Genomic DNA, 14,271 nt, shown 5'->3' with positions numbered 1-14,271 from the left:
CAGTGATTAATACAGCCTCTAAACTCTCTTCACTTTTAGAGACACTTGTCTTTGTGTGTGTGTGCTTAGTCACTCAGTCATGTCTGACTCTGCAACCCCATGGACTGTAGCCCGCCAGGCTCCTCTGTCCACGGGGATTCTCCAAGACAGAATACTGCAGTGGGTTGCCATGTCCTTCTCCAGGGGATCTTCCCAACCAAGGGATCAAATCCAGGTATCCCGCATTGCAGGTGGATTCTTTACCAACTGAGCCACAAGACTTGTTTAGTTGCTGATAAAACACATATGGTAGGCAACCTTCTAAAATGGGTCCCAAGGATCCCCACTTCTTGGTACCCACATAAGTTGTGTGTGTGCTAAGTGACTTCAGTCATGTCCGACTCTGTGTGACCCTATGGACTGTCGCCTGTCAGACTCCTCAGTCCATGGGATTCTCCAGGCAAGAATACTGGAATGGGCTGCCATGCCCTCCTCCAAAGAATCTCTAAAACCCAGGGATCAAACCCACATCTTTTAGGTCTCCTAGATTAGCAAGCGAGTTCTTTGCTGCTAGCACCACCAGGGAGGCCCACCCATATAAGTTACCTCCATGTAATTTTCTGTCCTTAAGTGTGGTCTGGATCTAATGATTTGCTTCTATTTAGTATGCATGTGTTAGTCATTCAGTTGTGTCCAACTCTTTGTGACCCCATGTACACAGGGTCCTCTGTCCATGGGATTCTCCAGGCAAGAATACTGGAGTAGGTAGCATTCCCTTCTCCCTTGGATCTTCCCGACCCAGGGATCAAACCCTAGCTTCCTGCTTTGCTGAGGCAAAAGTGATAGCACTGATAAGAAACGGGATGGCATCACTTTTGCAGGGGAGTAGAACTCTATTTGAAGAAGACAAAATCCATGGAGTCATCTGACTCCTCCACCTCCTCCTTCTTCCTCTCTCTTTTCTCTGCTGATGCCTGGGCTGAAGCATCAGCAGGAGTTTCAGAGTCACGCCCTGGAGGCAGATGTGCTGGCCAGCTCGTTGATACCCTGGACAGTGACTGATATCTTCAGTGTTGTTTTCCTTTTGGCTCACTGGTGACCTTGTGGAGCCAGGTCATCATCTACCTCATCGGTCCTTGCTCTGTCCAGGATCTTCTTCATATCTTTGGCACTGGAAAAGGCACCGCCATTAAAGGCAGTGAGCAGGTAGGAGGTGGCATAGTACAGGTAGACAGGATTTTCTAAATATAGGGAAATTATCACAATGAAATCATTAGGAACTGCTGTAGGGTTTTTTTGAGTGTAATCTAGTGATGAATACTTATTGGATAGAGATCGAAATCTACCCACTTACAACACGGCCACACACATACCATTGCATATATATTTCCCTAGTCTCATATTTTGAGACTTTGTAGATCAGGCAGGGAAGTATCTGCCTGCAATGTGAGTGTCCCAGGTTCAATCCCTGGATGGGGAAGATCCCCTAGAGAAGGGAATGACTGCCCATTCTAGTATTCTCACCTGAAGAATGCCATGGACAGAGGAGCCTGGTGGATTACAGTCCATGGGATCGCAGAATCAGACATGATTGAAGGACTAACAATTTCACATTCACATATTATTTTTAAAATGCAAATTAACTATAGAACTCTAATAGGTAAGTAATCTAATGAGCTTAAATATAGATGGATAGATAGATAATAGATCGATGCTGAGATATAACACTAATTTCAATTCAATTATTTGTACAATGGAAATGTACATATAATTACTATGTTGTTTTTCAGTTGCTAAGTCATGTCCAACTCTACGACCATATGGACTGCAGACCACCAGGCTCCTCTGTTCATTTAATTTTTCAGGCAAAAATACTGGAGTGGGTTGCCATTTCCTCCTCCAGGGGATCTTCCTGGTCCAGGAGTCGAACCTGTATCTTATTATGTTTCCTGCATTGGCAAGTGGATTCTTTACCATCAGTGCCACCAGGGAAGCCCTGGCTCCAGTCTTGTTTTGGTTAGTCATTCACTGTGTGATAAATGGAATATATCTTAGCTTACAGTTTCTTCACTCTTGCAATGTGGATAGCAATAAATTGAGTAAGTATATATAAAGTTACTATAATACTTTGGTTTACTAGCTTAAAACATTTCTTACAATTTTTATAGAGAAATTAGGTACTTTTTCTCATTTGGCCTGAGAACACTATTCCATGTCTATTTGGCACACGGGCAGAAGGAAACCCTTTAAAATTTTTTATCAAAAAAGTTTCTTTTGTTTAAATTTTTTATTTCTTAATGACCTGTTTGGTCAGTATAAATCTTTTGCAACTTTCCCCTGAAGGCTATCTGGGAATACATTTAAGTCCATTGAATTCAGCGTAAGTTGCATAGTTTTAACTAAATTAATTTGGGGGATCAACTTCTAACTATTCCCAAACTCTCCTTAGGAACAGACTTCAATCTTAGTTTTAACCCACAATGAATAATGCTTTGAATATAAATAATGTTCTATAGAAGTTTATAAAAAATTAGATGAAATTTTGTTGAGCCTATTACAGATAATAATCTCAGGTTGATTTTTCTCTACTAAAGATGACATTATTTGCATTACGTTGAAGTAAGAGACATTAATGCAAAGTAGTTCTAATGCTAAATAACCTTAAAAATTAATTACCTTACAGTTTAATCCCAGCTTATAATGGTGCACTTACATACAACATATTCCCAAAGTATAGCACTTAGTAAGTCTACCACTGATTTCCGATCTGTTCCACAATGAATGGGAACAATGTATCACCATCTGGATAACTAACACAATCAAGAAAAGAAGAATCGTCTCTGGTATCATCCATTTATTTTATAATTTTGTAAATTTTCTAAGGCTTTAATGTAGTTATTTATAATTATCTTTGTATAGTAATATATGTGATAGTCAATACTTCCCCCCCTCAAAAAAAAAACACAAAAAATTAGAAACATTTGCTGTTGAAAGTTTCTGATAATTTGAATGAAGTGAATTTTTGAGACTTCCACTTTTTTTTTTTTCAATTTGCAAGATTAGTATCATAAAAACAGCAAAGCAGTAATGCATTAAAGAATTATTAGGGTCTAATAAAATTATTTGGACTGCCAACTGTTGTAACACTGATTAATGATTGCTTTTTAATTAATTGGAAGTTGTTCAATCAGTGTACCATTTCATTTCATCTGAGAGTTTTTATAGAAGGGTCAAGGCCAAAGCATATGCTAGTATAATCTGCAATAAGGTACATTTACACAATTTTTTTCCACTTGGCAGGGCAAATGTGGGCTATTTATTTCATAGTCATTCACCATGACAATAATTTCCTGCTCAGGCTGGCTAGTTTGAGCAGAGAAAGCAACCTTATATATTAAAATTTAAATAAAGTTGACTTTTAAACTCTGTGAGTGCAAATAAAACTCACAATAACCTATTCTTATTGCAGAATCATTAATTACCACATGGTATGTGCTTAGCCTCTTTCTTTTCCATGGAGTTGTAAGGTGCATAGCATTTGTCTCACCAGACTTCTTTGAAGATGCTAAATTCCTCATAGTAGTCTTTGAATAGACAGACAGTGGAGTGGATAGAAGTAGATAATTTAGAAATATTAGCCAGCCGCCCTCTTATAAGGTGTGCATATGTATGGGTTGTGAGTGTAAGTCCCAGTTCTGCATGTGTCCAGGTGAGTGCCAACGTAACTGATGAGACTCCATACTGTGGGGTTTCCTAAGTTTCATTTAGGTAAAAACTACATAGGATGTGATTGCAGCCATAAAATTAAAAGATGCTTGCTCCTTGGAAGAAAAGCTGTGACCAACCTAGACAGCACATTAAAAAGCAGAGACATTACTTTGCAAACAAAGGTCCATCTAGTCAAGACTATGGTTTTTTCCAGTAGTCATGTATGGATGTGAGAGTTGGATCATAAAGAAAGCTGGGCACCAAAGAATTGATGCTTTTGAACTGTGATATTGGAGAAGACTCTTAAGATTCCCCTGGACTGCAAGATCAAACCAGTCAATCCTAAAGAAGATCGGTCTTGAATATTCATTGGAAGAACTGATGCTGAACCTGAAACACCAAAACTTTGGTCACCTGATGCAAAGAGCTTACTCCTTAGAAAGACCTTGATGCTGTGAAAGATTGAAGGTAGAAGGAGAAGGTGACAACAGAGAATGATATGGTTGCATGGCATCATAAACTCAATGGGCATGAGTTTGAGCAAGCTCTGGGACTTGGCGATGGACAGGAAAGCATGGAGTGCTGCAGTCCATGGGGTTGCAAAGAGCTGGACATGACTGAGCTGAACTAACCTGACATAGAAGGTAGAGATTGGAGTGGAGTCAGTGTGTGCTCTAATTATACTGATTATTAACAAAATATGGCCTGAAAATAGCACAATATTGTTAATCAACTATGCTCCAACATAAAATAATTTTTTAAAAAATCTGGTTTTCTAAGTTTGAAAAATGACAAATTTAGAAACAATGATGCTTGCATTGTAAAGTGCATACTCCTCTTATATTCTCCAAATGGTCAAAGCCCAGGCTCTGACCTGCTACTACAGGTGCCCTCACACCACAATGATGGTTTTTGGTGGCTTTCGTACCCCATGGGGAGAAGGAGAACTTTTAGAGCTACAGTACAGTTGAGTGAAGAACTAGAGGCAGACTTTCATCTTGAGTTAGGGTACTGGATCTAATATCTGCCTTTAAAAAAAATACACATTTTCCATGTGTATTAACAGAAAGGTTAGGTGACACAGAATAGTTTTAATGAAAACTATTTTATTATAGACATTATGTCTTAAATAGTAGAAATTATTTGAATAGGCTACTTCTGGTCAGTTATCACCTAATACATCCAAATCATCAGAGTGAATATAATGTAGTTCATAGAGGTCTTCTACCCCATAACTTAGATATCTCATTTTCACTCTATTTGTCAAAGATCTAAGAAAACTAAAGTTTATTTCCTAACTATTTTATGGTTAAACTGCCATCAGTATTATGGATAAAGGAAATAATTCAGAGTTAAAATAATTGAAAGTGTGAAAAAGATGATGAATAACATATGTAACAATAATAGGAGGTGATATGGGAAGGAAGAAAGATACCTAGCAGGAGAGTGAAAGTGAAGTCGCTCAGTCCTGTCTGACTTTTTGCAGCCCCATGGACTGTAGCCCACCTGGCTCCTCCATCCGTAGAATTTTCCAGGCAAGAGTACTGGAATGGGTAGCCATTTCCTTCTCCAGGGGATCTTCCTGACCCAGGGATTAAACCCAGATCTCCTGCATTGCGGGCAGACGCTTTATTGTCTGAGCCACCAGGGAAGCGCCCATGTGGCTGGAAGTTCAGTTACTTCAGTTCAGTTGCTCAGTCGTGTCCGAATCTTTGCGACCACATGAATGGGAGCACGCCAGGCCTCCCTGTCCATCACCAACTCCCAGAGTTCACTCAGACTCATGTCCATCGAGTCAGTGATGCCATCTAGCCATCTCATCCTCTATCATCCCCTTCTCCTCCTGCCCTCATTCCCTCCCAGCATCAGAGTCTTTTCCAATGAGTCAACTCTTTGCATGAGATGGCCAAAGAACTGGAGTTTCAGCTTTAGCATCATTCCTTCCAAAGAACACCCAGGGCTGATCTCCTTTAGAATGGACTGGTTGGATCTCCTTGCAATCCAAGGGATTCTCAGGAGTCTTCTCCAACACCACAGTTCAAAAGCATCAAATCTTCAGCACTCTGCTTTCTTCACAGTCCAACTCTCACATCCATACATGACCACTGGAAAAACCATAGCCTTGCCTAGATGGACCTTTGTTGGCAAAGTAATGTCTCTGCTTTTCAATATGCTATCTAGGTTGGTCATAACTTTCCTTCCAAGGAGTAAGCATATTTTAATTTCATGCTGCAGTCACCATCTGCAATGATTTTGGAGCCCCAAAAAATAAAGTCAGCCACTGTTTCCACTGTTTCCCCATCTATTTCCCATGAAGTGATGGGACCAGATGCCATGATCTTTATTTTCTGAATGTTGAGCTTTAAGCCAACTTTTTCACTCTCCTCTTTCACTTTCATCAAGAGGCTTTTGAGTTCCTCTTCACTTTCTGCCATGAGGCTAGTGTCATCTGCATATCTGAGGTTATTGATATTTCTCCCGGCAAACTTGATTCCAGCTTGTGCTTCTGCTAAATATGCAGTGTAACAGTATACAGCCTTGATGTACTCCTTTTCCTATTTGGAACCAGTCTGTTGTTCCATGTCCAGTTCTAACTGTTGCTTCCTGACCTGCATATAGGTTTCTCAAGAGGCAGGTCAGGTGGTCTGGTATTCCCATCTCTTTAAGAATTTTCCACAGTTTATTGTGATCCACACAATCAAAGGCTTTGGAATAGTCAATAAAGCAGAAGTAGATGTTTTTCTGGAACTCTTTTGCTTTTTTGATGAACCAGTGGATGTTGGTAATTTGATCTCTGGTTCCTCTGCCTTTTCTAAAAGCATCTTGAACATCTGAAGTTCACAGTTCACTTATTGCTGAAGCCTGGCTTGGAGAATTTTGAGCATTACTTTACTAGCGTGTGAGATGAGTGCGACTTCACTTTCACTTTTCACTTTGCACTGGAGAAGGAAATGGCAACCCACTCCAGTGCTCTTGCCTGGAGAATCCCAGGGATGTTGGAGCCTGGTGGGCTGCTGTCTATGGGGTCCCACAGAGTTGGACGTGACTGAAGTGACATAGCAGCAGCAGCAGAGATGAGTGCAATTGTGCGGTAGTTTGAGCATTCTTTGGCATTGCCTTTCTTTGGGATTGGAATGAAAACTCAGTCCTGTGGCCACTGCTGAGCTTTCCAAATTTGCTGGCATATTGAGTGCAGCACTTTCACAGCATCATCTTTCAGGATTTGGAATAGCTCAACTGGAATTCCATCACCTCCTCTAGTTTTGTTCATAATGATGCTTTCTAAGGACCACTTGACTTCACATTCCAGGATGTATGGCTCTAGGTGAATGATCACACCATCGTGATTATCTTGGTCATGAAGATCTTTTTTGTACAGTTCTGTGTATTCTTGCCATCTCTTCTTAATATCTTCTGCTTCTGTTAGGTCCATACCATTTCTGTCCTTTATTGAGCCCATCTTTGCATGAAATGTTCCTTTGGTATCTCTGATTTTCTTGAAGAGATCCCTAGTCTTTCCCATTCTGTTGTTTTCCTCTATTTCTTTGCATTGATCGCTAAGGTAGGCTTTCTTATATCTTCTTGCTATTCTTTAGAACTGTGCATTCAGATGCTTATATCTTTCCTTTCCTCCTTTGCTTTTTAGCTTCTCTTCTTTTCACAGCTATTTGTAAGGCCTGCCCAGACAGCCATTTTGCTTTTTTGCATTTCTTTTCCTTGGGCATGGTCTTGATCCCTGTCTCCTGTACAATGTCACGAACCTCAGTCCATAGTTCATCAGGCATTCTATCTATCAGATCTAGGCTCTTGAATCTATTTCTCACTTCCACTGTATAATCATAAGGAATTTGATATTTGACAGCAGGAAAGGAAACTTTAAATCAGAAAAGCATTTAAAGAGAATGGGCAAGGCTAACGTTCCATACTGTTCTCTGGATAGTGTGTCTATTCAGGCAGCTGACTGGATTATCTACTCTGAGAGGCTAACTGAGCAAGGAAGGCAGATTTGAAAGGAGACAGCAGAACAGAGAAAGCATACAGTAGAGGAGCAGCCTTCAGTGTGCCTGTTTAGCATGGCAGGGATGTGTGTGTTTCCTCAGGATCCAGTGGACACAATAGAAAGCTGGAATTGAGAAACCATGCTGTGAACTCTCCCAAGAAAACCATCTGTGGCACAAGGGGCCTTGGACCTGAAATTAAGAAGCTGTAGGGTCTACCACTGGGTGCTCATAACAAGTTCATGGGCAGATGGGATGCTCAGAACGCCAACACCAAATAACTCAAAAATTACATGAAGAGAGTTAGTATTTGGGCATTCCACTTAGCCAGTCTGCTTTAATCCTAGAAGTAGTGGCAAAAAGGGGAGTGCTCTCTCATCAACCGGGGGTATATGAGAGAGATTTATGTGAAATAATAACATTTGCAGCAACATGGATGGATCTAGAGATTATTAAGCTAAATGAAGTAAAGCCAAAGATAAATATATGATATCACTTTTATGTGGAATCTAAGAAAATAATAAAAGCAAATTTATTTGCAAAACAGAAATAAACTCACAGACTTAGAAAACAAACTTATGGTTAGCAAAGGGGAAAATCAGAGAAGGGATAAGTTAGGAGTTTTGTTGGGGGCCAGAGTGAGGTACTCCGCCCGTGACAAAGGTCATGAGGAAGGAGGCTCGACATACGAAAAGGCAGGATCGAGCCTCAGGAGTCCCACTGGAACTCCTCGAGCATCTACCCCCATAACCAGAGCCTGCCTACTTTACTACTTTGTGCTCACCTACACCTCTGACTTTACGGGGGGCTGTCCCCCACCACCTCTTTTGGAGAAGGAGTTAACTTAGAGCTCCAGTTTATAATAATTCCTGGGCGTGATAAGAGTGTTTTAACCTACAAACTCCTCTGAAGGTTCTCTAGCCTGCCTGACAGGCTTGTCCGGTGATGTGAGAGGCACAAGATGCTTTAAACCTTCTAAAAACAGGTTCCTTAGAAAAGTAAAAACTATTAATAAATAATGGGCTAATTAGAAATTGTGTTGGTGAAGGGTTTTTCATTTGTTGAGCCAATGTTTGTTGCTAAGTCTCCATATCCCCTGCCCTTACACACATTAATAATATATAGAAGGAATAAGTATTAACCTCTGATATTAATCATGTTAGACCTTAGGCTAAGTAAATTCTTTCCTTAACTAAAACCCACTACACCCTCACCCTATAGGAATGTAACTTTATTTGGGTGGCATCTGTTTTGAGAATAATTAGCCCTGGAGAAATAAGTGTCCTGATTGAACATTTGCAGCAACCCTGGCCAGAAGATGATGTAACACCCCTAAGACCTCTGTATACATTTGTGAAGCACCTGACTTTAATAAAAGTCAGGACTGCTGTCCCCACGTGACTTTTGTATAACATCTCAGTGTATAAAAACAGACTAAAAATAAAGAATTGGGATCAGTTTCTAAATACTGGTCTCCCCATGTCGCTCTCTCTCTCTCACTCTGGCTGAGTCTCCATCTGGGCGCTGAAAATGCTTACTAAAAAGATCAAATTTCATTTCCAAAAAGGGAGAAATAAACTTCTTGTCTTGAGTTTTACTGGTCTCCCGCGTAAAAAGCAAAGCCTCTTTTCTCCACTGAATTTTCCTACTGAGCTAAGGGGAAAAATATTTAAATAAATAGGGATAAGTTATACCCCTGGATCAGCCGGGGCTGGTCCCCGGCAGAGTTTGGTATTAACATACCAACTAGAATAACTAGAATATATAAAATGGGCTTCCCCAGTGGTTCAGTCGTAAAGAACCAGGCTGCCAACCCAGGTTTGATCCCTGGGTCAGAAAGATCTCCTGGAAAAGAAAATAGCAGCCCACTCCAGCATTCTTGCCTGGGAAATCCTGTGGACAGAAGAGCCTGGTGGGCTACAGTCCATGAAGCTTCAAACAGTCAGACGCAACTGAATGTGACTAACTGAGTGTGACTGTTACTTTCCTATCTATACCCACTGAGTTGAGACTGATCAAAAACCTCTCAATAGACATGTTTGGTTAGCTCCTCCCTGCACTGAAAGGTGACATTAGCTGCCAGAACATTGTACCAGATGCACAAAAGGAAATAGGAAAGCAATATACAAGATACTTGGGATTTCCTCAAATCTTTCAATAGACCTTATGCAGAAGAACTGTTATGATGCACTTCCATTATAGACAACTATGTTGATAGCCAATGTCTTCACTCCTAGCCTGATCTGTTGCCTTAGGAAGCTTGTTACCTTGGTAATATCCTCCATTGTCCAGCCAAACACACATGACCTACCATCACTCTCAGTCTAGAGGATTCTGGACCAAGCAGAAGCCAACACAAGGATTGCCTAACAATCCTATAGATTCCAAATGACTCGTTGAAGAATTGTACTTAAAAGTCCTGTATATTCCACAATGGTGTTCATAAAAACATATATGCTAATGAAAGAAGAGAGAAAGAAGAAGGGCGACTTTATAAATGGTCTCTTAAGGACTTCACTCGGAGGGCCAGTGGTTAAGACTCTGTGTATCCAGGGGGCACAGGTTCAATCCCTAGAATGGAGATCCCATATGCTACATGACACAGTAAAAATAAATAAATAAATAAAATCATGCTCTCTTTAACTTCAAAAGCTATTTCAGAACAGGTGATTTTATGTGATGATGATTCCCTTCCTGCCTGGCCTGTGAAACTCTGCATAATATATACAGGGGTGCAATGTGGAAAGACATTGGAACTATGGCCGATTTTTAAGGTTATAAGGTGGAAAGAAGTGAGCTCACACCATGAAAAGCACTGCTAGATATTCCTGCCGTCCTGCAAACAAAGTGCAGTGGCAGCTGTCACAATTTTTCTGGACTTAGGCTATGAGGAAAAGGAGCAGGTTTCTGAGTTTCCCCAGGAGACCACTCAGCTGTCAGTCCAAAACTGAAAAACAGCTCAGCAGGGACTCGTTTAAGAGTGTGAAATTCAAAGAACTGCAGTATAACATTGATTCCATCCATACCATACTTACTAACTTTACTCGCAATTATGGAGAAATTATACTGCGCGGTGCTTTCTCTGTCTAGTAATTCATTAGTGGCGATGGTTCCTTCAGTCGCATCTATTGTAAAGTAGCTGTCCCCATCACTCTTCCAATCTATGAGGTACCTGTGTACAAAAAGAGGAGATGCAAATGTGCAATGATTACACATTCATCATAATGGCAGTCAGGCTAACTTGACACAGTTCCTTATTTTTCTCCCTGTAGCTATTACCCACCTTGCAATAAAGAAGAGTGTAAGTGACAGCTTCTTTATTGCAAAGTCAGTATGCTCAAGGGGAAACTGGGAATAATGAAAGATTTAGTACTCCTGCTGTTCATATTATTTTAGGGTCTTGACACCTTGAAAGCTCAGCAGAGACTAAAATTCTAAAGCTGACCATGGGTTTCCTTAACCTGCTGAATATTAAAACTTTTTCAAGCAGTAAAAGATTCCTTAATGGTGGCTGTGGGAAGAGCTGGGGGTGGGGTAGGCATCTGGAAACAGCTACAAAGAACTTAGGTCAGTACAGAGGTAGCATCTTTGTTTCCAAGGACAGAAAAAAAAAAAATCATGTTAGGGAAACTAAGGGGAAATTTTTAAACTGGCAGGTGCTATAATTGCACAGAAATATTTTCCTCAAATACACAAAAAATGACCATGGTTGTTTTATTACTCTTAAGTATCAGAACAAGTTTCTTATAAAAAGTGACCTTGGCTGTACTGTCTCTTTACGTTCTTTATTAGCCAAACTCCTTGATAGTAAATGATCTGCTTTCTTTATGTGAAACAGTCGGAATAAGAAATCCAAGAATATGAATTTTTTAAAAAAATATGCATTTGTATAAATCTTTATGTAGCAGTGAACATATAGAGTGATATATGTAAAATTATTTTAAAGATATATTTTCAAACATCATATTAACAGACATTTTGAACTCTTTCCATGTGCCAGGTATTGTTCTAAACATTCATCACCATTTTTGTGATTAGAGAATCAAAGTGAGGTCCTTACAAACAGTGGCTGAAGACAGATGACATCATTGTAGTCAGCCCCTCTAAATCCCCGGTCATCAGGAAATGTTAATTAAGGCTTGTGTTTCAAAATAGCAAGTTTTAATCTTGACAAACAGGTTATTTAAAATCAGGACAGTGTGCATAACATTTTAGAACTAGGTCAAAACTAGTTCGTCTTTATAGGTGGAGATTTATAACTTGTCAGTATTCATTAGTAACTGATAGGATCAGAGTAGGAACCAAGCTTTTTATCTGCCTTTGACATTTCCATTGTTGATTTCTGAAATGCACTGATGCTTTATGAATTCAGCTTGGCATCCTGTCTCATAGAAATGATCTCAAAAATTATAAATGAACTTAAAAGCCAGAGACTACAGCATATAATGAGCTTCATTCTTTCTATTGCAAGATGCCCTTTTTGGAACAAAAAAGCATCTTCTCACAGTACCCATTTTTAGCACCTTTATTCAACTTGGTAACATGCCTAATTTGAGGCAGATTATTACTGAACTTCCTTGGTGACCATAGCATTTCTGAAGAATTACTGGTGTAGACTAACAGTGGCTGGTGTTTAATGGTAGAATTCACTAAATATTTGCTGAGTGCCCACTATGCTGCAGACATTGTAGTAAGGTTGAAGCACAAAGGAAATTATAAAGTATAATGCTCACTAATAGTGAGTCTAGTTGGAGGAATGTATATAAAGAGGATTATTATGTTTGATAGAAGGACAGAAAAGACAAGACACGAGTACAAAGAAGATCCCTGGTTCAACACCTGTTGGTTCAGGCAAACCTTCCTGCACATGATGTTTGACTGGCACTAGAAGGCTATAAGGAGAAGGCAATGGCACCCCACTCGGGTACTCCTGCCTGGAGAATCCCATGGATGGAGGAGCCTGGAAGGCTGCAGTCCATGGGGTAGCTGAGGGTCGGACATGACTGAGTGAATTTACTTTCACTTTTCACTTTCATGCATTGGAGAAGGAAATGGCAACCCACTCCAGTACTCTTGCCTGGAGAATCCCAGGGACGGGGGAGCCTGGTGGGCTGCCGTCTATGGGGTCACACAGAGTCGGACACGACTGAAGTGACTAGCGGCAGCAGCAGCAGAAGGCTATAAAGGAATTATTTATGAGAAGAGAGAGGCACACAAAGTAAGGAGAGGAGGAAAAATATTTTAGGAACATCAACAGCAGCAGCAAAACCATAGACTGCAAAACCAAGCCCACCAGGTTCCTCTGTCCTTGGAATTCTGCAAGCAAGAATACTGGAGTGGGTAGCCCTTTCCTTCTCTAAGGGATCTTCCTGAGCCAGGGATCGAACCCAGGTCTCCTGAATTGCAAGCAGATTCTTTACTATCTGAGACACCAGGGAAGCCCCCTTTCACTTTCAGAAGGCTATAAAGGAATTATTTATGAGAAGAATGAGGCAGACAAAGGAAGAGGAAAGGTATTTTAGGAACATCAACACCAGTAGGAAAATCATAGTGATTTTGTGGGAAACTATAAGCTGTTAGGAATTTCAGTAAAATATTTGAAAGAAATAATAACCTGAAAAAAAGATGAGCTATTTAGGTCAAGGAGGATAATGTAAATTATATTAAGGAGATAAAACATGATCTTATAGTTAATGAACAATTCAAAGGGTATAATTAGGGTATGGGATAACTGTTAATCACTTTTAAGGCAGAAGGTGAATGTATTTGAAGGGGACAAGACTGTAAGCATTTCCCGTAAACCAGAATCTTTCCAACAGACAAAGAGAGTCACCAGAGCTGGGAAGAGATTTAATTCAATGGGTTGTGAGTGGTTGAAATAACTAGGGCTATGCAGGCTGGGCTTCCCTGGTGGTGCTAGTGGTAAAGAATCTGCCTGCTAATGCAGGAGACATAAGAGATGTGGGTTCGATCCCTGGGCCCGGGAAGATCCCCTAGAGGAGGGCATGGCAACCCTCTCCAGTATTCTTGCCTGGACAATCCCATAGACAGAGGAGCCTGGTGGGTTACAGTCCTTGGGGTTGCAAAGAGTGAAACACGACTGAAATGATTTAGAACGCATTCACATGCAGGCTGAAGGAAAGAAGACCCGAAACATGCTGGTGTCCTTTACTTTGACTAGGATACTCATGTGAAGTGGGTGTCAGATTTACTTGTCATTTCAGTGTGATGGAGCTAGGACAGGAAAATGGAATCTATAGAAATTATTATTTTGGATAAATAGAATGAAGACTTTGATGTCAGAGCTGCACAAGGTCATAATGGGTTTCCTCAGAAAACCATAAGCACCAAGAGTAATCAAATATTGATGTCAAAATATTCATGTTTGGTGCAGATATGGTAGAGCATTAAATCTAAGCATGACTGGAAAGCCTGAATATAACTTGAAGTGCTGAATTTCTACTACGAATATCCATATACAATGGATGGAATTCCCATACACTTTTCATGGATGGAATATTTTTTTAATTATTGTTTCCTGTGATCGTTCTGTTCTGATCTTAACAAACATATTTTGCTCTGAGCA

The 14,271-nt window shown here is 40.2% G+C and overlaps 1 protein-coding gene across 1 annotated transcript in view; it reads right to left on the bottom strand.

Annotated features, from left to right (window-relative positions):
* The window catches only part of CDH12 (cadherin 12), a 119,958-nt gene that overhangs the window by 32,485 nt on the left and 73,202 nt on the right, over positions 1 to 14,271 (bottom strand). The window contains exon 5 of the mRNA XM_005904450.2: positions 10,721 to 10,857. Within this exon, the coding sequence (XP_005904512.2) occupies positions 10,721 to 10,857 (137 nt within the window). The remainder of the gene's footprint in view (positions 1 to 10,720; positions 10,858 to 14,271) is intronic.

Source organism: Bos mutus, chromosome 20 (genome assembly GCF_027580195.1).
Source record: "Bos mutus isolate GX-2022 chromosome 20, NWIPB_WYAK_1.1, whole genome shotgun sequence".
NCBI classification, from domain to species: domain Eukaryota; kingdom Metazoa; phylum Chordata; class Mammalia; order Artiodactyla; family Bovidae; genus Bos; species Bos mutus.
Note: the sequence above shows the minus strand (reverse complement) of the source record. Positions and strands in the feature narration are given on the sequence as shown.